The sequence below is a fragment of the Vidua chalybeata genome, chromosome 3 (genome assembly GCF_026979565.1).
Source record: "Vidua chalybeata isolate OUT-0048 chromosome 3, bVidCha1 merged haplotype, whole genome shotgun sequence".
In the NCBI taxonomy this organism is placed as follows: domain Eukaryota; kingdom Metazoa; phylum Chordata; class Aves; order Passeriformes; family Viduidae; genus Vidua; species Vidua chalybeata.
Window position 1 is genome coordinate 24501228 of NC_071532.1, and position 23649 is coordinate 24524876.

General features: G+C 35.8%; 1 protein-coding gene across 12 annotated transcripts in view; it reads left to right on the forward strand.

The window, feature by feature from the left end:
- Positions 1–23649, forward strand: part of USH2A (usherin) — a 374435-nt gene that overhangs the window by 125048 nt on the left and 225738 nt on the right. For all 12 annotated transcript variants that reach the window (XR_008429695.1, XR_008429696.1, XM_053936908.1 and 9 more), the window contains 8 exons: positions 3958–4088; positions 9865–9991; positions 10374–10475; positions 11784–11972; positions 12509–12639; positions 18590–18863; positions 21759–21962; positions 22086–22166. Coding sequence is in view for 10 of the 12 variants with exons in the window: in XM_053936908.1 (XP_053792883.1) it covers positions 3958–4088; positions 9865–9991; positions 10374–10475; positions 11784–11972; positions 12509–12639; positions 18590–18863; positions 21759–21962; positions 22086–22166 (1239 nt within the window). In the remaining 2 variants the exon portion in view is untranslated. The remainder of the gene's footprint in view (positions 1–3957; positions 4089–9864; positions 9992–10373; positions 10476–11783; positions 11973–12508; positions 12640–18589; positions 18864–21758; positions 21963–22085; positions 22167–23649) is intronic.

A 23649-nucleotide genomic window follows, 5' to 3' on the forward strand; every position in this document is an offset into this window, starting at 1 on the left:
AATTTGATGTATTTATGAAAATTAAGTTAAAACTGATCACTGACAAGGTTGAAAATATATTTATTTGACTGTTCTTAATACTTTTGGGTAGAGTTGTTCATGTGGTTATATGTAAGTTTTGGTAAAGGGTCTTGAGACTTTTGAGACTTGTAGATAATTTCTTCATATTTAATGACTATAATAACTTCTACTTTTTACCTATTTTCATCTATGAACATCAAGTTTTAGAGAAAGGTGCTTTACAGGTGTGTTTTGCTGAATGGTTGGGATAAATTTAATTTTTAAGTAGGTCAATTTCCTGAAATCTCTCAGCTGTTATTGCAAAAGATGATTTCAATTGTCTTGCCTCCCTGCCTACATTCTCTCCTCTAGTCTTCCCCAAAAAGTCAAAAGACAATTTTTGAAGACTCTAAACATTTTTTTATTTTGAAATGTTTTTGACTTTTTAAAAAACTTTTGGTTTTTTAGAAAAAGTAAACTCTGTTCAGTTCATTTGGAAAGATGTATTACAGCAAGTTGTTACCCTCTGTATTCTGGGTAAATGGTTTCTTGGTCAAATAGAACCTATGTTAAACTTTTTTATTTTGCGAGAAAAAAGGGTTTTTGCATTAGTCAGAAATAAATTCTATTGCTGTAATAATTATAAATTATTAGTATATGTTATGCTGATCTAGGAGCTGCTCTAATTTATTATTTTCCTGCTGACTGCCAACTGCTTCTTCTAAACTCAAAATAATCCCATGTGCTCTGTAAACTTGCCAGAAATGCAGTCAGCATCTCAAGAGCACATTCTTGCCTCTTGAATACTTTTCTGCTGGTTTTGTAAATCATATTGAAATGTGTTAGGAGAGTCTGAATCCAGGTAGTCTGAATCTGAAATGCTGCTGAAGTTCTGAGCCTTGCCAAATTTACATGAGGGAAGCAAAGAGGGGGAAGAAAAATCCCACCATATGCATTTTCTTTATTGGACAAAAACCTGTGTTCTGGCACATCAAAAATTAGAGTACTATTATATAATTTACTTGTAATGTCAGCCTGCTCCTGAAAGGCACTCTCAAAGCTGTGTCCCTCTCAGGGTTACGTGCTGATGCTGCATCTCAGTTGAATGCCTTTGAAAATGCCTGCATTGGTCATGTTTCACAGCCACATTCCCAATCTAACCTGGATGTGCCATCTTTGAAACTAGGACAGAAATCCAGTCCCAATCTGCTGCTGCATAAATTGAAAGTATGTAGATCCTGACAGAAGGTTAGTCTGCCCTAATACAACTTGGGATACTTGAAAACACTAATGCTAATAATTACTAATTTATTTTACTTGTCCTTTTTATTATGCTGTAGTCTTCTTTTCATCTTTAATGTTCACTATATACAATGCTTGTTTTATTTTTTTTTGTACAACACCATTATAATTAAAAGAATTCAATTACAGAAATTAAATAAATTTCTTTATTTATAATTAAAGGAATTCTGACAGCTTCGCCAATTGCAACTATAATTTGAAATGGAGATAAAGAATTTATTTGAATGACATACATTAATGTTTAATTTGTAGTAGAATTTCCTTTTGGTTTTTATCCCAGAAATGATAACAGTTTCTTGTGGAACAATCATTTGTGTCACACAAGCAAGCATGTTAGGTGAATTCTTGAGTTGCAATTCAAGATTCAGTTGGTTAAAAGTACCTTCCTACTATGCCCCACAGATGGTCATGTTTTCCATCCAAGATTTAGTAGCATGAGTAGTGTGGCTGAGACGCAGTTTCTGTATATGACAAATTACAGAAGTAATTGTAATGTCACCACTTTATTTATGTTTCTATTTATATGTTATATTTAACATTGAAATTAAGATTTTAGACATGCATAATGAAAAAATAGACACGAGTCTTCGAGAAACTTGAAAAATGTCTCACTCTCCCCCAGGTATGAAAAAAAAAAGAAAATTTTTTTAGTAATACAGTGTAGTTTTCAAGTTTTGTGAAACTTCTCAGATGTTGGAAGGAAAGATTTCTCTGTCCAAATGAAGTAAATCCATTTCCAGTGTTCGGTGCCACTAAGAGAGAAAAATGGCTTGCACGTAGTTGCTACAAGTCTGAATGGGCTTCTGGGTATGTTTTGTGTTGACCATGAGGTCTAGCATTAATTACTATGTTCTTGTGAAAAATATTAATTTCACAAGTTTTTTATCATGCAGTGAAAATACTGTCTGTGGAGCAGAGGTTTTCTTAATACGTGTTTTCTCTCTTGTAGTCACTTCTACAAACATGAGAAATTATTAATATTGAACTTCCTTATCTCATGAGAAATTCCAAAGATCATTGAACTTTAAGGGATGGAGTCCTTTCTCTCAGTTCTTTAATAGGTGACAAATGAATTTAGAAGAAAATAAGAGTTCCTGACTCATCAATAATTTCTATAAAGCTGTAGCTGCTCTACAAGCAAAACTCTTCAATATCCAAAGAAAAAGAAGGCTTTTGCATAACAATTGAAAACTTCTGTAATTACTGCAGTTTTACTGCTATGAACCATTTAATTTATATTTTCTAACACAGTGTTATACAAGAATGGTGTTTTTGCAGAAACTCAATTATTTTGTTTGTGTTTATCCTTCTGCATTAGGTGTGAGGAAGGATCCTCTGTTCTTCAGAAATGTCTTTTGGCAGCTTCATAAAAATACTGGCAGCTTGTTAAATTAACTGTGCTCCCCACTGCTGGGATTAGAGGCCATCAGTCTCAGCCTCTCCAGCAAAAACTGCAGCTGAAGTACCTGGAACGTCATAGTATTGCAAGTGCTCATTTCTGAGCTAGGCAAAGCTGTGCTTTTCATTAACTAGGGACACTGTTGGTTGAGTTTTTTTACGTGCAGGGCACTACTTGTGTGCAACTGCTTTTTGCAGGTGTTTTAATAGCAGGACTGATTCTCATTGCTTTGCAAATGTTTTGTGTCTGTGATTGCATCATGTGATTTACATGAAAACATTGTATGCAGTTAGGTAGAGAGGCCAAAGGATTTTCCTTTCAGGTACAGGTAATTAACAAGCATAATCTAATATGAATGTGTGTCAGAATTATGAGTTTTATTTTTTTAATAAATGTGCTGTCGACAATAAAAAACTAGTCATTTATTGTTTGTTGCCTGACATAAAATAGGGGAAAATATTGGATAGTTTGATAGAGTTGGGTAAAACCCAGTAACGTACCTTGTTCTGTAAAAGCACTTTACACAGAAATGTCACAGCAGTGTATAGAATAGGTGGATGTTGCTATTACTGCCTTTTCATTTCCCTTTGCAAAAAATGGTGCAGGAAAGTCATGGCTCTACCATATACTCAGAGATGTGATCAGAAACTAAATGGAGGACTGTTGATAATGATCTAGAAAGATGTTAGTTCATCCATTACTCCTTTGGATATTTCCAATTTTTGTAGGAAAACTACATCTTTTCCAGGTGTTCTTTGTACACTTAGATATGATGTTTGTAAAAGAACATATATACAAATATACATATGAACACATACATATGTCTTTTGGAACCAAAACCCTACTATTCTTCGTACAAATCCTTGCATGCAGGAACCTCATTTCTGCCTTACCCATAGCAATGTTAAGTGACAAGTGAAAATCCACATGTGAAACATCAACTATTAGAATAGTGTGATAATATCTGAATTATATTTTCCTAAGAAAGAAGTTATTGAACAACAGTAGTTACAATTGCATGTCTTTTTTTACACGTGAATAAGGGCTCACAAAAATTTCTCTTAAGGGCTGCCTCAGTCTGGATTAGTAAAATTTCTCCTGCAATGTCTAGCAGGGATTTTAGGTGAACAGAACTTCCATGATTTTGCTTTGCAATGTTGCTGCTGTTTCTAAAATGATATTTTATTTGTAAATTTTGTTATAACCTACAAGAACCACTTTTGGCGTTAACCATCTATTTGCTTTTTTCTAACCAGGCATTAAAGTGAAATTTAGAACGCAGGAGCCTGATGGTTTGATTTTTTTCTCTGCATCACCTGGCAATCAGGAGGAGTACATTGCACTGCAGCTGAGGAGTGGGCGTCCTTACTTTCTTTTTGATCCACAGGTACAACAAAAGATGGGATCCTATAAAAATAGCTTATATCATTTACCTTTGTACTTTTTCCATGCTTATCCTTGGTTGGGTTTTTTGGGGTGGTTTTATTGTTTCTTTGTTTGGTTTTTAAAATTTCATTGATACAAGCTAATTTGCTTCTCAGAACTCTTAGGTAACTAGAGATTTTGAGGAGATAAAAACTAAACCTTTGCTCTTTTTATATTTTTATGTATGCCACAATATAAGACTTTTTTTTCCATTTTTATGGGTTGAGTTTTTTGTCAGTGCCACTAAACACCACTACAGCTTAAACTACCAAGATTTCAAAATTGTGCAGAAGTTTTGAATTAGTTAGAGAATTTATAAAATGTTAGTCAATTATTTTTAAGCCTCCCATCTTGAGACTGTTTTCCCATAGAGATCAGCATGTCACCATTATACAAAAACATAAATAATGAGGGAAGTAGCAACAAAATGAAAAATAAGGCCACAATGCCTTGCATTTCTGTTTGGGTATTTTGTGTTTTCTGTACACCCCAAAACTGGATCTCCTTATGGAATTAAAAAACATTATGGCCTCATATGCATTATGACATAAATATGCAAGAAACTGTAAATAATTATCAGATTTTCTCACCCACTGTTAACCTTTTCCTCCTGAGCTCTGCCACAGTCACTCTCTGACCATGTGGAGGTGTTGTGCAGTAGTGAAAATCCCCTTAAGCTTTGGAGCACCTATAGAAGAAGCAAGGTGCTGCACCGAGGCTGGCTTGCATGTGATCCCCATGCTAGAAAATATTAAATTTGCTTCTAAGCCCAAGATAATACATTTATATTAATTCTACAGCATTTACACACAGGCTTTATCTTATTGTGTACTTCAGATTTTGGGACCCATCTTAAGGTTGTTAATATTGTCCTCATAATAATTTTAATAGGGACTAGTTCTGTTTTTGCTCTCTTACACCTATACCTTCTTTTAACTGAAAGGAAACTTTTATTTCCTTTCCAAGATCTTCTGAGGTTTACTTAGATTTTTTGTTGCTGTTTGATGGTTAATTGGAGTAGATGTCTTTCAACTGACATTTTTATGCTTCAAATAGTATTCCTAGTCCTTCTTGAAGATTTGCTTCTTCTAAAGTAGCTTTATGTCAGCTTGTTTAGATCATTCCCTAGAAGATATTTTATTTGTTTGGATCTACAGTATCTGGAGAACAGGAAGGGGAAGAGATGGAAGAGTGGCTGCTTTGGGGCTTTAATTTTTTCCCCTCCTTTTATACCTGTCTTTTAACTGTAAAAAACCCTAGCAAGTCTCATATTCAGTCCTCCGAACTTCTCAGTTCATGTAATATTTTCAACAGTTACTGTCTTGAATTTTAACCGATTGCTTGTTTATGAATGTATCTCTGTTTATATTTCTGTTTCATTTGAATCAGGCAACTGTTCCATGCTGATTTTTAAGATCATGACTTCAATAGTGCTTCCTCTTATAAAACAGCCAATGGTGCTGTTTGAGTGCTTCAATTGCTGTTTAGAGAAAAAAAAAAAAAGCTGTCATTCAAGGCATCCAGGAACAGTGTAGGTCTTAACAGTTGATTTACTATCTTGAAAGCTAATGCTTTCTAATTTCTCATTACTAATGTGGAAGAGATTCCTGTACATTCTCAGATTCTCAGAAGTAGGGTACAGTGACCTACAACAAAGTGTTTTGTGTAGAAACCTTTTCAAAATCTTTTACCTCTGAAGATTCAGTTATCAAAAATTTTCAGTCTTCTGTATCCCTAATATGCTGTGCTACCTTACTGTCATTACCTTTGTTTCTTTGTTTTTGTCATAATTTGTTTCTTTTTTCCTTTTGCCATGATTTGCTATTCTTTTCCTACAGTGTCAGATATCCTATACTGTAGCAGCATTTCTTCATCTTTCTTTTGTGCATCGCAGTCTGCATTAGTGTGCAAATGCTTTAATTACTTCTTATTGACATCACGTGGTGTCTTAGCCAGGTTATAGGCATTGTTGTCTCTAATTAAAGTCATGGCATATACAGTAAACATTTATGGCCTTCCTTTGTGCTCTACTCTGAGAAATTGCAAACACTCTTTTTGATGACAATTGTGTCTCTGCAGCTTTTTATCTGTAGCAGTGTGGTGTAATATTCTGTGCTCCCTTCCAGCTGTGACCTGTGGCAGGTTAATTATTTGTACCCTCAGTCCCTTTCGGGATGCTGGGCTGTATCTTTGCTTGTGATCAGCCGCGCGTTCTCTCTTTGTTGTGTCTGCTCTGGGGACAGTCCTGCCAAGTCCTCCTGGTGGGGAGCCTTCAGCAGCCTCGCTTCTTCCTTCGCTAAGTGTTAATTTCAAATCCTTTTCTTCATGTCCATTCATACTTCTCTGAGCTCCGTGTACACCACCATTCATCTGGCTATTGTCTGACCATTCCTTTTTGTCTTCCTTTTGTGCTGTGCAACTGCTCTTTTCTCCTTCCTAATTGTTTTACTGCTGTTCTTTGTGGGTTTTTACTCATGGTCCAGGAAGCATGAGGTTTTTTTTACAAACAGATGTCTTCCTTAGTCTTTTTGGAACAATCCAAATTTTTCTATAGAACTTCCTCCAAACTCAGAGTGTCTGTAAACCTTTAGCTGTCTGTGGAGTTTTTTCTTATCGTGACGTCTTTGCATCTACACCTAAATTACACTATCAACTCCAGCTAAATTTATGGTTATCTTGCAGTGGCTACAGGTAATTTCTTTTTTTCCCAGGGAAGCACTGAATATTTTATACCAAGTGAAATCAGTTACAGTGAGCCCAACATGGAGCACTTTTTTTGCTATGAGATTAGGACAGTCTGAGGATAGACTGAAATTCTTCTCACAGGATGGAGGGAATTGTATCCAGCTCTTCCATTTTAGAAGATGATTCATTTACTAAATTTTACAGCAAGAAGGCGGAAAACCAGATACTTTCCTTGTGTGTGTTGCCTTGTTTGTTATTCTTGTCATGGAGAGGCCAAAGTATTAGGCACAGTCTGAGGGTGAGGTTGTTATTCCACAAAATAAAAGGAAGGAAGATGGACAATATCTGGCTATGTGTCCAAGCTAGACCTTCCTCCTTGGTGCTGGCAAAACTTCAGTACTTGTTCACCTTCTTAGTAGTAGGAGTTTAAGCATTGAAAGAACTTGACTGGGAAAAATGTTGTTGCATTCAAACTTTGGCACCTGAGACAGTATCTCTGAAGATTCATATTTGTGATGTTTCTCTGTATTTTCAATGTAAACATCAATATGACAGAATCATTTTATTTACTCAGTTATTACTGACAGGAACCAAATATTAAGACTTATTGTATGGCATAGCAAAATAATACAGATTTCAAAGTATGTGATTTCCAAAATCCATGACAAGCCATCTTGAAGCAGGCTGTTTGAACGTGATCCCAGAGTGACTCTGGTAGTTCTAGAAGAAGTGTAAAGAGGCCTCTCCAGTGCAGCACATGCTGAACCCTGAACACTTTTTTTTGTCTTTTGCCTTCCCTCCCCCCCAGAATTAAGCACAGTTTAGCACATATGCTTGTGTGGTCCCAGATTGAACTGGTTACAAATAAGTGTGGTTTCTGATGTATAAAACTGTTAATACTCTAGACTGTTGCCAAACATAATATGAAGAACCACTTATTCAGGCACCTGATCTTTAGAATGCAGCATCGTTTGTAACAATTTTAACGCTAACTAAGTACACTTTGATGAGACAGCATTTAATAAAATGCTCATTAATTTCATCATTAGCAAGGGTATGCTAAGAAGTAAGCCAGTTTCTTATGTCACGCCCAATTAGCATCCCATGCTAGTAATCCCATTAGTATTGTTGAATTCACTAATGGAAAAACTAATGGGCATGCTACCAGGGCACATTAATTGGGCATGACACCAGTTCTGGTTTTAATTATTAAACTACGATAATGAAATGTGTGTGTTTGTAAAATATTAAAATGTTGAAATAGGAGAGAAGACAATAAAAAATAGTATATGAAAAAATGCCATTAGTACGTAAGGATATATAGCTTTGTATTCTTATTATGGGGCAAAGGACTGCTCTCCAAACCTCCTCAGTATCAGGATGTTGGCTGAATGGAGCTGAAATGTGCTGTAAATATTCACAGGAAATCATTTTTTCTTTAACTGTGTACATATGTGCACATCACAAATGTATTTTGATGTATTAGGATACACAGTGACAGTCCCCTATGCCAAATGTAAAATGTGTTCTGGGTTCATAAGTCTGTGTGCCAAATGCAGTTTCTAATGGATGAACATTACTAAAGGCAGAATACTAAATTTTAATAAGAGGGTTTTAGTATTAATCAAAATAGGTGGTTGTTTCTATCAATAGCTTTTCTCCATGTGCGTAATGCTAAGATCCTTGGACCAAAAATAATACTGGAAGATCTGGAAAAAAATTGTTAAACTGTCTGGCTTGCTGCTGCAAAGTTACAAGCTGGACTCCCAAATTACAAGAAACCAAATTTTTCATTTATGTACTTTTGGAAATTGTTTTTTGAAGCCATAAAGTAACTTCAGTTGTTGAGACTATAGCACAGTATCTATATAAAGAAATATTTTTCTATCAGTAGTTAGCTGCTGTATGGGACAATTCTCTTTTGTGAATTCAGCAGAATAACGTTGAGTTCCCAGATAGTTTAAGAATGATGTAAAGTCCTGAAGCAATCTTACAGGAATTTTTAATTAAACTTAGATGATTATTTGGATATAAATATCAAGAAAATTCTTGAACTATATAAAACTAAAAAAAACTATTTGTTTTTATTACATCATTATATTAATTTGTGTGATATTTTGTTTGGTTCTTTGCATTCTTGAGATTTAGTTTGGTAACTGCATCTATTACACTCCTCTTACTCAGCAATTCAGAAAAGATTTCTCTGTATATGTAATAGATGTCCTTAAATTCACCCCTTCATGTAATATTTTTGTTTTATTAAAATCAGGTAAAAATTCTCCTTAATTTAAATACATTTTTACAAGCATCCCTTGTACCATAAAAGCAACCTCAATAACTACCTTTTGGTTTTTTTCTTGTTTAGTTTGGTTTATTTGGTTGGGTTTTTTGTTCGAGGTTTTGTTTTGAGGGTGTTTTTGCTTTGTTTTGTTTTCCTGAATCTCTTGGTATGACCTTTTACCCCCATAGATGTATGGTACTTTCTCATCTAGGAACTTTAGTCCTTTTGATACCAGGTTAACATGGAGAGAACATGCATCTGCCGTGCTGCACATGCACCCCTTTTTTGGATCCCTTCGTGTGGACAGGTGCTGCAATTAACAATCCTGATATGCAGCTGCTCTCCATGGATGGCACATTGAACCATGGCCATCAAACTTCATAGCCACAGCAATCCTTGAATTAGTTAAATAGAGACATAATCAAAAAAAAAAAAGAAAGAATAAAAAATCAAAAATCTGAGTGATGTGACCCTCAATAATTGTGCCTCATCCTTGTCTTTATCAGGGGAACTACACAGAATTTTCTGTTTTTAATGGACATGGAACTGGATGCTTGATCCTTCATTTATTATTTGAAAAGGTTAAATTTAATGGTTAAATTTAGAATGTTAAATAAGTCCTAAACATCATTCAGGAGTCCAAAGGAAGTTAAACATAGGGCTGCTGTCTTTATTTTTAGATGTTGTATGCTATAAATTGTCATAAAAGAGTAAGATATTCTAAGCATTACCTTCAAAATATTCTAAATCAGATTGTTCTGTTAATAAAAAGGGATCTGCAGTAGCAGTCACTCCAACTAATGATGGTGGAAAAGTGTATAATGATAACAGTTGGCACCAAGTAATTGCTACAAGAATTCAAGCTCTGGGAAACATCACAGTGGATGGGCAGTACACAGGTAATCAATTCATTTAAATAACTTTGGTATTACTAAGGGTATTACTCACTTGCTTTTTCACTACCTGTGTTCACCCATACAGAAAAAAATTCACTCAATTTTCTGACTGTTTTATCATTACTGGTTTGTCTGTTTATCTGAGGGATGTCTCCACTGTGAATCTTTGATAATTGAATACTAAGTCTCTTTTTGTGCTTGTGAATCTGTAATTGTGTTAATCTCCTGTTGTAAAAGAGAGCTGTAAATATTTCCTGGATATGTATTAGGAAAGTCTTAGACCATTGTGTAACATTAGCCTCTTTATAAAATACCCGTATTTTGTTATTGAGTTGAAAATCTGTTGAAAGCATTGAATATGTGAATAATAAATTATTTTATTCAGGTTCTTCCTTAGCAACTAGTGGCAGTACCATTATTGGAGAGAACACGGGAGTTTTTGTTGGAGGACTTCCACAGGGTTATACAATTGTAAGAAAGGATGAAGGTATGTGTGATAAACAAGTCTGTACAGTTTCTAAAATTTTATCTTTTGGGATAGACCAAAATGTCTATATAGCTGATTTAATCAGCATTAAAACAGCTCATGAGGTCTATGGATTTTGTACTGGTATGAGTGTGAAACTTATGGGTGTGTTTTACATACAGTTTCACAAATTCATTCCAAAATACCAATGTAAATTGTTTGTATTAGCTTAAGCACATGGTTATACATCCCAGTTCGATGCAGGGATACAATATGCTGGCTTTTTTAGTGTGAGTTTGTATCCTTCGGAAGTTGTTGCATTAATCTCAGAGGTGTATGAATATACCTGTATTTTAGAGATATAGAATTTATGAGGAGCTGGATCATATCTGGCTTCTTGAAGAATCAAGAAACACAAGTTTACATACATGAACTTAGTATATATGCCCAATGTGTAAACAGATGATGACCGAGGTGACTGTCTATGTCACATATACAGTCAACTGCTCTCAGTGACTTCATATCCAGAATTTTGGTTTTTTCATATTAATCTGAAAGCCAAATTCTTTATTAAGTTTGTGTGTCCGCCTCTGACATGAAATCTAGTTGACTTGATATGGGGTTCACTAGAGTCCAACTTCCTCTTTCCTTCTTTATTTCCTTCCTTTTCCTTCTTTATTTCACTGCACTAAAACCAGAAATACGTGCATCTGTTCTTCTAAAGCATTGGTTCACAAAGTAATCCTCTCTCAAAAACCCCAGCTATATATTCAAAATGAGACTGAATATAAATACCATCTAAGAAAAGAGCACCTATAAAAACAGATTTGAATTTTTGCCCCCAGTGATAAAGAAGGGATAGCAGCTATGTGTCATTGATTTTGGTTTTTTGTTTTATACAGAAAAGGAAATAAATACTTCCTGATGAAGCTTCTAAACACATATTTCTCTGCCTCAGCTTTTGCAACACTATTGCTTCCTACTCAACACATGTGTGCCTTTCTTCAGAATTACTGTTTTGTTTTAAAGAAAAATTTTTTTTGATCTTCATAGAGTAGATTTATGCTGTTGATTTGAAGGTACCTGTATGCAAAAATCTCAAAAAGTTTAATATTTTTCAGCTACATAACAGTAGGTGCTGTCTTTAGTGATTAGGCCTATTGAGAAATCTGGATTTAGCTTGGAGGCCAGCTTTATGAACTGATTAGTGGCTGTTTTTCTGTGCACACATAGATGTATATGATAGGGACAACATATTGAAAACATAAAAATTAATTCCTATGTTTAGTTGCAGGTGATTGACTTAAAAAATTATTTTCCTTTTCACAGGGATGAAGAGGATAGTCCAGAAAGGATTTGTGGGCTGTCTCAGTGACATATTTTTGAAAAAAGTGCATACTCCCTATGAGAACTGGGAATCTTTGAACTGGCAGAATGCTGAAGAGCAGAACAATGTCTACCATGTTTGGGAAGGTTGCCCCATTGGACTCTCAAAAGGAGCACATTTTCTTGGCAGAGGTAGTTTGCTGTGCTATTGCTCTATCCAAATATGTTCTTGAGATAGAGAAGTTGGTTGTGTCAAAAGTGTGGCAGTGATCTGCTTTTCAAGGCAGCTTTAGCTATATGGGATTATTTCAGTTGGTTTAAAATTGTGTCTCTTGGTTGACAGAAGGTTGCTGCATGGAAGAGGAATTACAGACAGTGCTGCTGTAACTATATGCAGATTGGATGTGTGTCTGAAAGGTGAAATTTCACTTTTGTAGGGACATAAAAGATGTCTATCAACAAAACAAAAAAAACCCCAAACCCTCCCCCCCCCAAAAAAAAAAAAAAAAACAACAGGTAAAAAAATTTAGGATATTTTACTGGTTTGGTTTCTTGCAGTACGTTATTGATAACTGTCCTCAAAGCTGACTGATAAAGTTGTGAACTATAATTTTGAAGCCTGAGTTCTTCATGTCAGAGTATAAAGTAGCACCTAGATTTTTACTTTTGATTTCTTGAACCAGTTTACTTATTTGATTAACTTATGTATGCATTCATCTTCTTTCAAGGGTTCCTGGAGCTGCACTCAGGTGTTTTCAGTGGTGGACTGGAATTTGAGATCTCATTCAAATTCAGAACAGATCAACTGAATGGGTTGCTTTTGTTTGTTTACAATAAAGATGGCCCAGATTACCTTGCAGTAAGTTCAAAAATACAATTAATTCTATTCAGACATGGCCTGTAAGTTTTCTCCACAAAAGCAAAGCTAGCACTGAAAGAAATTTCAAACCATAAGTTATTTTCATGTCTTACTAGTTTTGAAATGCTTTGCACAGCACATTATAATGGAGCAAAAATACTTGAACAGATAAGTGTTAAGTTACTATTGTTACTTATGTCAAAAATAAGAAAGATATCAATGTATGAAAAGCAGAATTATTGTCTTAACTGGATTAGAAGTGATCAGAAAAGAGAATAAAATACATGTATTAAAAGCTTTCAATTCATTTCTAGGAAAGCATAGGGTTTGCCTATTTTCCCAGTTCTCATACTGAAACAAAATCAATTAAATTATAAATCAAAAAGGCCGTGATGGAAATTGTCTGGTCTCCTAATAAAGCTTTCTCTTTAAGGTATAAGTTTATTTTTATAATCCATTTTTTTTCCTTTTGACTTGGAACAGATAGATAGAAATTAGTTAGTTCCAGCTTAATTCCATCTCATTTCTGTCACCATTTTCCTTACACTGTAGAGGGAGTTTCACAAATCCTATATTAGGTAAATTTGTGAAGTAATGCCTATGAACTTCCTTTTTGGTGTCTGTTAAATAAGACTGTTTATGCTCAGAATTATTTGTGCTTCTGTCATTTCCGATATGTTGTTTAAGTTTTAATGTGTTTGGTTTAGTTTTTCAAATTATTTTCTTAGCTCATGACTTTTGATTTTCATACTTTTCTTTCCCAAGGATTTTGAGTATAATTAGACTGTGGTCACCTCTGCTTAGTGGATCAAGTATACTTGCATCTACTAGTAGGTATTACAGAGGATTGCATGGAAAAAAATACATTTTTTTCAGTTGTTCCAGGAAGCAATAATTTATTTTTAGAGATTTTTGAAAGCATTGTTATTCTTTATGACCCAATCTGCTCTTTCTGCACTTTTATTGAATTTAATTTATTTATTTCTTATTATGCAGCTGTTTTGCTAATGGCTGTCATGTCACAACCTGTTTTATTGTGTGGCATTATGTCTAATGGGCCTTCTCTTTTAAACTTCTGACCTAAACCATATAAATATATTTTTCTCCTTTTCAGGTCAATTGTAACTTACTCAGTAGTTACTTTTTATACTACTGGCTTTTCCAGCAGATAATTTTTTCCTGGGTTTTGAATTCTGCTAGACCTGACTGCTTCTTCTTTTTAAAGCAGCCTTAGTTAAAAAATTATCATTACTTCCTTTAGCAAGTCTTGCTAATTACAGTTATTACTTTACTTTTGCCCTCCAGTAATGACCAAGATCATGAGCTAATAGCATAAGATGTTACATGTATGCTACTGTCCCACCCTAAAAAAAGGGTTGTATGTGTGTAATTCTCAGCACAGGGGTACTATTTATGTGAAGAGTATTCACAGGGTCCTTCTGGAGGTTCTGGTAGTAGGTGAGTCTTGTTCCCTCTCTCTTGCTCTGTGTAAGACTACCAGAAATATGAGAAAATAGATTCTGAGTATAAAGGAAGAAGGGGACTTACTAAATTGAAAGTGGAGTCAAAAGCACAAAGTAATTAGACAAAATAATTTCCTTTTCTTTTCAAATGTCCAGATTTTTGGTGGTTTTATATTTATACTATTTTTAGTTCTGAAAATTGGATCATTTTCTTGGCATTTGTCCTAAGTCAGGTAAATTTCTTTTATCTCACTGTAATCATGACCTCAACATCTCCATAGCCTTAAGAGGAGGAATTTTAGAGGATGAGTATGTGCACACTTTTCCAAGGCTCTCAGCTTTGTGTTTTGCAGATAGATAATGATGACAGAAGGCTTCTCTGTACACTTGATCTCACAAGAAGAGGTTAATAGAAAGTGAAAATGAGGGGTGTAGCTTGTTGTGCATGAGCTACGATGTCTTTGTTAGGAGCTTTGGTCAGGAGACACTTGCACAGCAAAACTGATTATGAGCTATACCACTTAGCCTGAGTGCCAGGTATTCCCTGACCCTTCCCTTTGCATAGGTCACAGCTCTTTTATTAGCTTTATAGTTTGGGAATGACTGCAGCTACACACACAGCTGGACTGCTACCAAACAGCCAAAGACTCTCCTCTTCTGCCCAAGAACAAAATGATGTCTTGGAAAGGTGCTGTGCATAAAGGTCACTTCTTCCATGACTTCTATGCCCTGAGAATTAACTCAAGCCAGCGAGGTCAATCTGATTATCTTTGGATCCAGGCATAATAATTACAAGGAAACTGTGACCAGCTATACTAGTATGAATCACTAGCTCTCACACTGGCATGTGATTCCTCATGAGTTTATGTGATGAAAAGATTTTGTGATGCTGATAAAGTTTGCATGACTGATTTTTGATGCTGACCACTTCACCAGCAGCAAAAGCACTATCTGACTTCTATGCAATACCAGTAACTGGCTCCTGAGACATTGTAGCTGATTATTTGGTTCTGCAAAGCTGCAACTAAGAAAAAAGTCTTGCAAGAACTTTTTCCAAAGAGTTGCACTTTTCAATAGCTGCATGAAGTAAAATAACAAGTGTGCAAGATGAAAGTGTTACCTGTGATGGAGCTAAGGAGGGATGTAAAATTTTGAGAACTCAAATTGGAAATTCAGCAAAGAAGTGACTGGTACTCGCATGAGAGTGAGGGAGATATTCCTGTTGGTTATCAGTAATTTCTCTCTGTAAGGTGTCAGGAAAACATTATCATATTGTTTCCATTAAAGTGACTGACTGTGAGGAGGCTATTGAGGGGTCTGTGTTTGGGCCTCTGCTCTCTGGTTGGCAAGTCTGAACTGGCCTAGATTTTGAACTGGAATGATTGGCTGCATATCAGCAGAAGTGCCATGTACTTTTTCTTTCAAAGGGCTCAAAGACTGCCTGTCCTTGACAAGTTTTTTGAAGTCCATTGCTTGTCTCTGCTGATATTTCTGAATCTCAGGAAGACTTTGCAATTCAAAGGAGCTAAAGCCATGATCACTCTTCTAGTTCTACATTTGTTGAGACTGTTTTATATGGCAGGTTTAGCAAAGTGTCATTCAGCCTCTAATGCAGCCACTATCATACCTGTTTTGTTTCTCAGAGCTATATCTGGATATTCCTTTCATCTTCAAAATCATGTTTATAAGCAGATTGAGTGAGGCAGGGGCTGGCTCCTGCAGAGAAGTGCAATACAGAACCACAAAATCATTTAAGTTGAAAGGGCCTTTTGGAATAATTTATTCCAAATCTCTGCTAAAAGCAGGACCAACTTATGTTTGATAAGGTTGCTCCAGGCATTTTCTGTTTGAGTAGTGTGCATCTTTCTACACATGGACAGTCCACAGCTTTCCAAATTTTACAGCCTGTTCCAATCTTTGACCATCCTCGTTATAGGAAAAAAAAGTAAAAACACCCAAATAAACCTGCCCTGATTTCTTACTGTTTCTTGTTACAACTTGTCTTTTGCCTCTTATCCTTTCACAATGAGCCTCTGAGAAAAGTCTTGGGCCTGTCTTCTCTGTATCCTTGCATAAGGCAGAGGAACAGTTAAGTTCTCTTCCCACTTGTTCTTAGACTGAACAAACGCTGTTCTTTCAGCTTCAGCTCATATGCAAGGTACTCCAACCACTGCCCAGCTTGGTGTCCCTCCACTGGATTCACTCTGGTGTGCTGCAATGTCTTTCATTTACCGAAGTGTCCACAACTGGATACAGTAGTCCAGATGTGGTCTTACATGTGATCACTGGAGGGGAAGAATCATCTCCTTGGAACCCCTGCCCACCTTTTTTCTAACCTAGTCCCAGTGCTAGTTCGTCCTCATCATTTCGAGGGTGCATTGGTGGCCAGTGTTCAATTTGTCATCCATTTCACTCAGTACTGTTCTTCAAAGCTGATTTATATGTCTAGGATACCAATGGCAGCTCCCTTTGCTAACAACTGCAGACTCACTGGGAGTATGCCCCATCCTACTGCCCAGGTCATTAATAACATTTTTAATAAGAGTTGGTCCCTGTATCAGTCTCAGAGAGATACCACAATCTGCTCGTGGGACTGTGGAATAATCTTTCTTGCTGCTCTTATCTTCCAGATTCAGTCTAAGCTTTGGCTTTCCTAGTTCCAACCTTACATGCTTAGGTAGGTGAAAATGAGAATTGTGCATAGAGAAAAGCGTTAATGAAATTCTGTAACCCAAATTTTGAAAAGCAAGCATGCTTTTAAGAGCTAAACTGAAACTTGCTTAGGTTTAGGGCTGTGATACAATGATCTGGTTCTGTTGAGAGGTGGCTACTGAGATACCTGGCAGAATAATATGATCTTCATACATTTTTGCTTCCAAGTAATAATATATTTTCCAAGGACAGATTAAAAATCATAATGATTAAAAATAATTCTTTTTTGAAAGTGGTCCCAGAATTCTGTGTAAAGCAAACAAATTATCTGTTGATTTTATAAACCTGTGCTCAGTACCTGTGCTCAGATTTATGCAGGATTTAGCTTTTTTTTCTATTTCCACCACGCAGAAGAGTTGAAACTGAGCAGTGGTCCCTCAGTAGTCCCCTGTCTTTAGCTGCACTCAGGCATTCAAAATGTCAGTCCAGGTCAACACAGAAAGCACAAACATCATTCACTGCCTGCTTTAAAACTACGCCAAGATGAGTAAATTGGAGGAGGGTTGTGCTGAGTATGACCCTGGGTCACACACTATGCCCTCTGTCTGGCTCCCAGGTCTGGCAGGTTTGCTGGCATGCTGCTGTGCTAATGTTTCTGGAATGCTTTCTTCACACCAGCACAGTGTGCTTCATATTAATTCTCACCAGTTAAGAAAAGCAGAGACTTGAGCAATGGTCTGCCTTTTTCAGCTGTTCTTATCTGCACTGGTGCCATGATCAGTCCTTCACCTGTATTGTGGAGTCCTTAGCTGTAAATAGGTCTGAACTTATGGAAATAGGAAAAGTTGTGGTCTCAAAAGAAACAAATAAAGAAAATCCCTTTGTCTCAGAAGCAAGAAGTCGGTGTGCAATGAGGAATAGGACCCACATTCCCCATGGCATTCAAGCACAGAGTTCTTTCATCAGTTGGGGTGTTTCCTGTATTTCCTGTTAAAGAAATATGATCCAATTACAAACACTGTAATATTAATATTATCAGCAAACAAAATATGTCAGTTTGTCAATAATAGTGATAAGAATTTATATTAAATCTGCAGTTTTTATTTCACTTAATAAGGTTTCTGCATAGAAGCAGAAATGTCTTTTTGTGAAATATTAATGTTTTTCAACATCCAGTTCATCCCTGAAGTGTTTAGTGTTCTATATGTGCCAATTTACAGTCTCAGCCTACTTGTATTTGAGTCAGTCAGGGTAAAGAGTCTTGCAGTAAAGCATTTGGAAACTTCTGCAGTGAAAAATTTAAGTAAAATGTATTTCTATTAGAGAATTAGTTTCAAAATGCACATACAAAACCAATTATTTTCTTACAAGATTTAGAAGAACAAGGACGAAATGTATGAATGTAAGAATCAATGTATGCTGGAAAAATTTGAAATTGAGTTCACCAGCCAATTAAAAAGACCTTAATCAGGTCTGACATTTCATTTCCTTATTATCTTGTTACATTCCTCTGAAAAATGAATCGATAAAGTACTGTTTTCTTATTCTCAAAAAAAGCAAAACAGTCTTGTTCGTTGTCTTTTTTTTTTTAGATACATTAGTGCCAAAGTCAGTTGTCAAAAAAATCAAAATTAATTTTCCTACATTCTGAATTAACTGATACAATGTATTTAGCATGTTGTATGTAAAGAGTATTAACCTGAAAATAAAAAAAATATTTTTATTGGTCTTATTCATAACTCCCTTAATTATGTTTTTTAAAATAACTTTCTGTCATTGTTGTGTATTTGATGTCTCCTTCAAAAGATTTTTTTTTTCTGTTTTAAAATGTATAGATTGAGCTGAAAAGTGGAATATTAAACATATTCTTAAGAACTGGTGTTGTCTTTACCCAAGTGGACCTCTGGTTGGGACTGTCTTATTGTGATGGAAAGTGGAATGAAGTCACCTTGAGCAAGGAGGGCTCTGTGATTTCCGCCACTATGAATGAACTGAGAGAGCAGGCACTCGAACCCCGTGTTCAGCAGCTGAAAGTAAACTCACCTGTCTACATAGGTGGAATCCCACCTGAGATTCAGAGTTTTTATAGAGAACTGGGGTTAGAACAAGGTAAGATGACACAAGAAGAACATACGTTTTCAAAAACTGGTATCATGCCCCAGGTGGATATTCTGCTGCTGATAGTCTAAATTAATGAATGTCTAACATGAATTTTTCCTCCCACCCATTATGATTTTACCAGTTATCCCTTTCCATCTAGCTTTACTTAGACCTGATCTTTTTGCAATGCTATAAAAATTCTTCCAGTGATACCTGAGGCAGTCTGACTGATAAGAGAGAACCTGGAGCCTAGGAAATGGTAGAGTGAGATGCCCAACCAGATCTTCATCCAAGAATGCCAGTTCACAGAAATCTGTTTTACTCGATCAACTTGTGCCACTGTCAGATCTGGAATACAAAACCAGTGGGAGACAGTAAACATAGCTTGAATCACTGTAATGAATTGGAATGCCTGGATACATGGGAAAGCAGCTGAGAGTTTCTTAGTCTTTTTTGGGCAATACTGATTCTTATCCAATTGCCATGATGTTTTCCTCATTATCAGAAGGAAGGAAGACAGTCATATATTTGGCCATCACTGTGGCCCTTCTATTCTGAAACAGGTCAAATTTTTAGGGAAAAGAGGGAAGCATTAATTGCATCCTGATACTAATGGCCTTCACAAAGGGATCTACTGTAGGAAGCTTAGTTGAAAAGTGTCTACTAAACTGGCTCTGTTTGGGTGTATTTTTTCATTTGTTGTGAAACTGTTCATCAGTCATGGGGTGTTTTTCGGCTGCTGTGGACAAATGTGTATCAATCAGTAAGTTATTTGTGGGGAATCCAGTAAGTGACTTTGAATGAATGAATGTGCACACTGAATGTGCACATTCAAGTGAGCTGTGTTGGAGCCTTTGATTTGGCTATGGAATAGTTCAAGAATATTTTTTTAAGTATTCTTCCAGGTCTAGGTATCACATATAATACAATCTTCCTTCAGGTTTTGTGTGCATAATATTTATGGCCCAAAAGAGCTGGACAGTCATACCCTGTCAGTGGTGCCTCGTAGCAGATGGTGTAGCCTTGTGAGTGGATGCATTTGCAACTCCTGCAGCAAAGAGATCTGTGAACAAAGAATCTAGGGCAAAATTACATATAAAGTGAATGTCTGAAGTGCATATCAAGGCACATCAATAAATATTTCTTGCCAAGCAAACCTCCTCAGCACGCCACAAAATATGATGGTGCCGTGAATTTATATTTAGAATGTTTGAAGATAAATATTATCTTATGTGCTCCTAAATGTAGGTTCAGGTGAGCAAGATTAGATATTATAGCTTAAAACATACTTTTGTTTAGGACTACAATGATGTAGTGGTAAGATAAGAGAATATAGAGATCTTTCCATTTAATAAATATTTAGAAAGGGTTTTCTCAATCTATGACTGCTTGATAGTTAATTTTTCAATAAAGGAATGTTGTTTTCCCACAGCAAATAAGTGATAAATATTATTCTCCTCCTGATTCATCTCTATGCGAGTAACAACTTTAAGACATTTTAGCTGGGCTCTGTAAGCCTTTGCATGACTTATCACATGCCCTCCTGGGAGGTTCAAAAGGAAGCTACCTGGCAGGAATATTTGTGAAAATTTGTACTATCTTTACTTATTATGCAGCTACTTGAGAATAGATGGGATTGCTTGGCTGTTGTCAGTGAGAAATCTTAAAATAGTGATAAATGTAGCTAAAAAGATATTAAAAATGATGTATTAAATAGATTGTAGAGAATGCATCTCACTGCAAATCAAACAACTTCATTTTATCATATGATTAGGATGCCTGGGTGGACTGGGATTAATTCTTTCTTCTGTCACAGACTAAGAAACTGAGCCAGTCACTGTGGACTAGGAGTTGAACTTAAATTAGGATGTATTCATTTTATGGAGCAGTTTAGCCAAATTCCCTGTGTTGTGGAGAGAGAAGGTGTTTTAGAGGATGATTCAAAATGGATATCCATCTTCAGTACCCCTTTTTGCATGAACTGTGTATGAACATGAGATTCTCAGTTCAGGCAGCTAAGGACAAATACTACTCTGATCTGTCATCTTCTGGTAATAAAGGCCATTAAAGTACATAAGATATAAACCAGATATAAATACTTTAGCTTTCACAAAGCTAAAGAGAAGCCTTGATCTGTGAGAAGTGGATTTTTAATTCACAAAGTTAATTCTTAAATGAATTGAAGTCTTCAGTTTGGTTACTGTTTACTCTGGGTTTGTGTTAAGCACCAACCACTACTCAGATTTGAGATACATTTTATATAAATTTATTAATTTTTAATAAGTATGATAGTTTTAACAACTGCATCTGGATTTTTGTAGTTATAAGTACAAGTAACTGATTTAACATAAATTTTGATAGGAATGTCACACATGCAGAGAAATATATGGATATATAGAAATAAATATAAAATGAAGCTTCTTAAATTTCTTATCATAAACAAGTAGTTTGGGGTTATGTTTCTGGAGTATGTTAATAAACAGTGCATGAGTTATGTCCCTGTTTGACAAAACTGATCTGATCTCCTGAAGTTAATTGTAATTTTAATCTAGATATTCTTTTCAGTTTGAGGAAGTATGTATATTTAACAAAATAGTAGCGAGCAGCAGAAAGCTGATTTTAAAAGTCAGAGAATCACTTTTATGGTAATAATTTCAAAGTGAGAAGTGATGCAAGAGAAAATGGAAAGGTATTTCCTTGTGGGATGGAATTGCTAACAGTGTAGATCACTAAGGCAGGAATTTACCAACTTATTGTCTTGAAAGTGGAGACAGAATGTCATGTTGGAAGTCAGCATATTCACATTATAGTCTTTTATGCTGAAAATATAGAATTGAAAGGAACAGAAGTGTTTCTTAATGGCTGAAGCTCTTTCTGTGGTACTAATCCCTTACTGTTTGCTAGGTTTCGGTGGTTGCATGAAGGATGTTAAATTTACACGAGGTGCTGTCGTTAACTTGGCATCTGTGTCCAGCAGTGCTGTCAGAGTCAATCTGGACGGATGCCTATCAACTGACAGTGCTGTTAACTGCAGGGGAAATGACTCCATCCTTGTGTACCGAGGAAAAGAGCAGAGTGTTTATGAGAGTGCTCTACAACCATTTACAGGTAGTACATTGGTTTCTTAAACAAAATGCATCATTTTCATTCCATTCTCTACTAATATATTACTGTGTTCAGTATTTTTTTTTAATCTTTTACCTCCTCTATCCTTCTCAATGTCCTTTGAAGAATACCTCTATAGGGTGGTTGCTGTAAATGAAGGAGGATCAATATCTAGTGCGTGGACCCATGCTCGAACAAGAGAATCAGGTAAATAAAATTTTTAGGTTTACTCGTTCTTATTTTTCATAAGATATTTATGGTCAGGTTGAAGGTGTTCAAGAACTGCCTGGACACAATCCCATGTCCTATGCTCTAGAATGACCCTACTTGAGTGGGGAAGTTGGACCAGATGACCCACTGTGGTCCCTTCCAACCTGACTCATTCCGTGATTCTGTGGAGATAATCCAACCAAAACAATTTTGTTTAGTGAACCTTACACAGTGTTTCTGAGAGGGTGAAGCTGCTTAATGCTTTAAACAGGTACCAGATTACAATCATCAGCTGTTAAGTGTTCAGGCAAATATTTTCTTCTCATAACTCAAGGTATTTTCCAAATATTTATTAGATTATGTAATTAAGGACACTAAAGGATTGAACTGCGTTAACTGAGTAAGAACAACCATTTATTTGTGTTCATATGTGCACATCTAAGTACATATTACATAAGTAGGCTGGAGTAAGTAAATTTATATTTTCCTACATATAACTTAGTGCTACAAAGTCAGATGCGGAGAAGGGTGGTACTGGGAGAGCAGGTTCAAGCTGTGGAAAAGAAGAGGCCATGTATTTGCTAGGGACAAGGTGGTCTTGTGAAAATTGGTTTTTAAATTACCTGCACATGGGTGTGCTACTCAGTGCTGCTGAATGAGGATTCTTTTAACAAGTAGTCCATAGATTGTATGTGAAAATGTGGCAATATTTACTAGAACAGAAGCACATGGCTTGTGGAGAAGGTTTCAGGATAGGAAGATGATACATTAAAGATCAAATTTTCATATGTCTTATAAAGAAAATTTTAAAAACTTTTCCGGCCAGTGCTTTTGCAAACTTTATCAAGCCAGTAAGATTTTGAAGATTTACAGTTCTGTGTATTTTACTTAACTAACTTTCCCTCTTCTTGAAATCAAAGCCCAATTGCATTCCATCAGTGCAGAGCATTCTTATGGTATAAGTCATCCAATGTATCACCTTAAAAAATTATGTGATACATGCATAAATATTGGACTTGCAGATACATTCTTATAAAACCTATACTTTGTGTGCCACCCAGAAGGGATGAAATATGTGCATATTTTTGTGTCAACCATCTGACAACTGTAAGGTTTGCCACAAATTTATGTTTGCAAGCTGACCACAGTACTGAGCAGTCCGTGTTCCCTGGGGTTGGACAATAATTGCACTATTTAATTATTTTTGAGTTGGTTTTGTTATATCCCTTATGAGAAGACCATCTGCTGTACAGTACCTTACCTCGCCCTGTGATACACTTCATAACTAATGAAATCAATATATTGCTGTAGTAATAGGAGCTTTTTCAGAGTATCACATGCTTTACAGAAGAATCACAACTTCCAAGTATTCTTGTACTTTCCATGCTGATACCCTTCTTATAAAAAACAAGGCTGCATTCATATTTAATGAAACTAAACAGTAAAATTACCAAAAAATAGGCTATTTGATAGTGAGAAA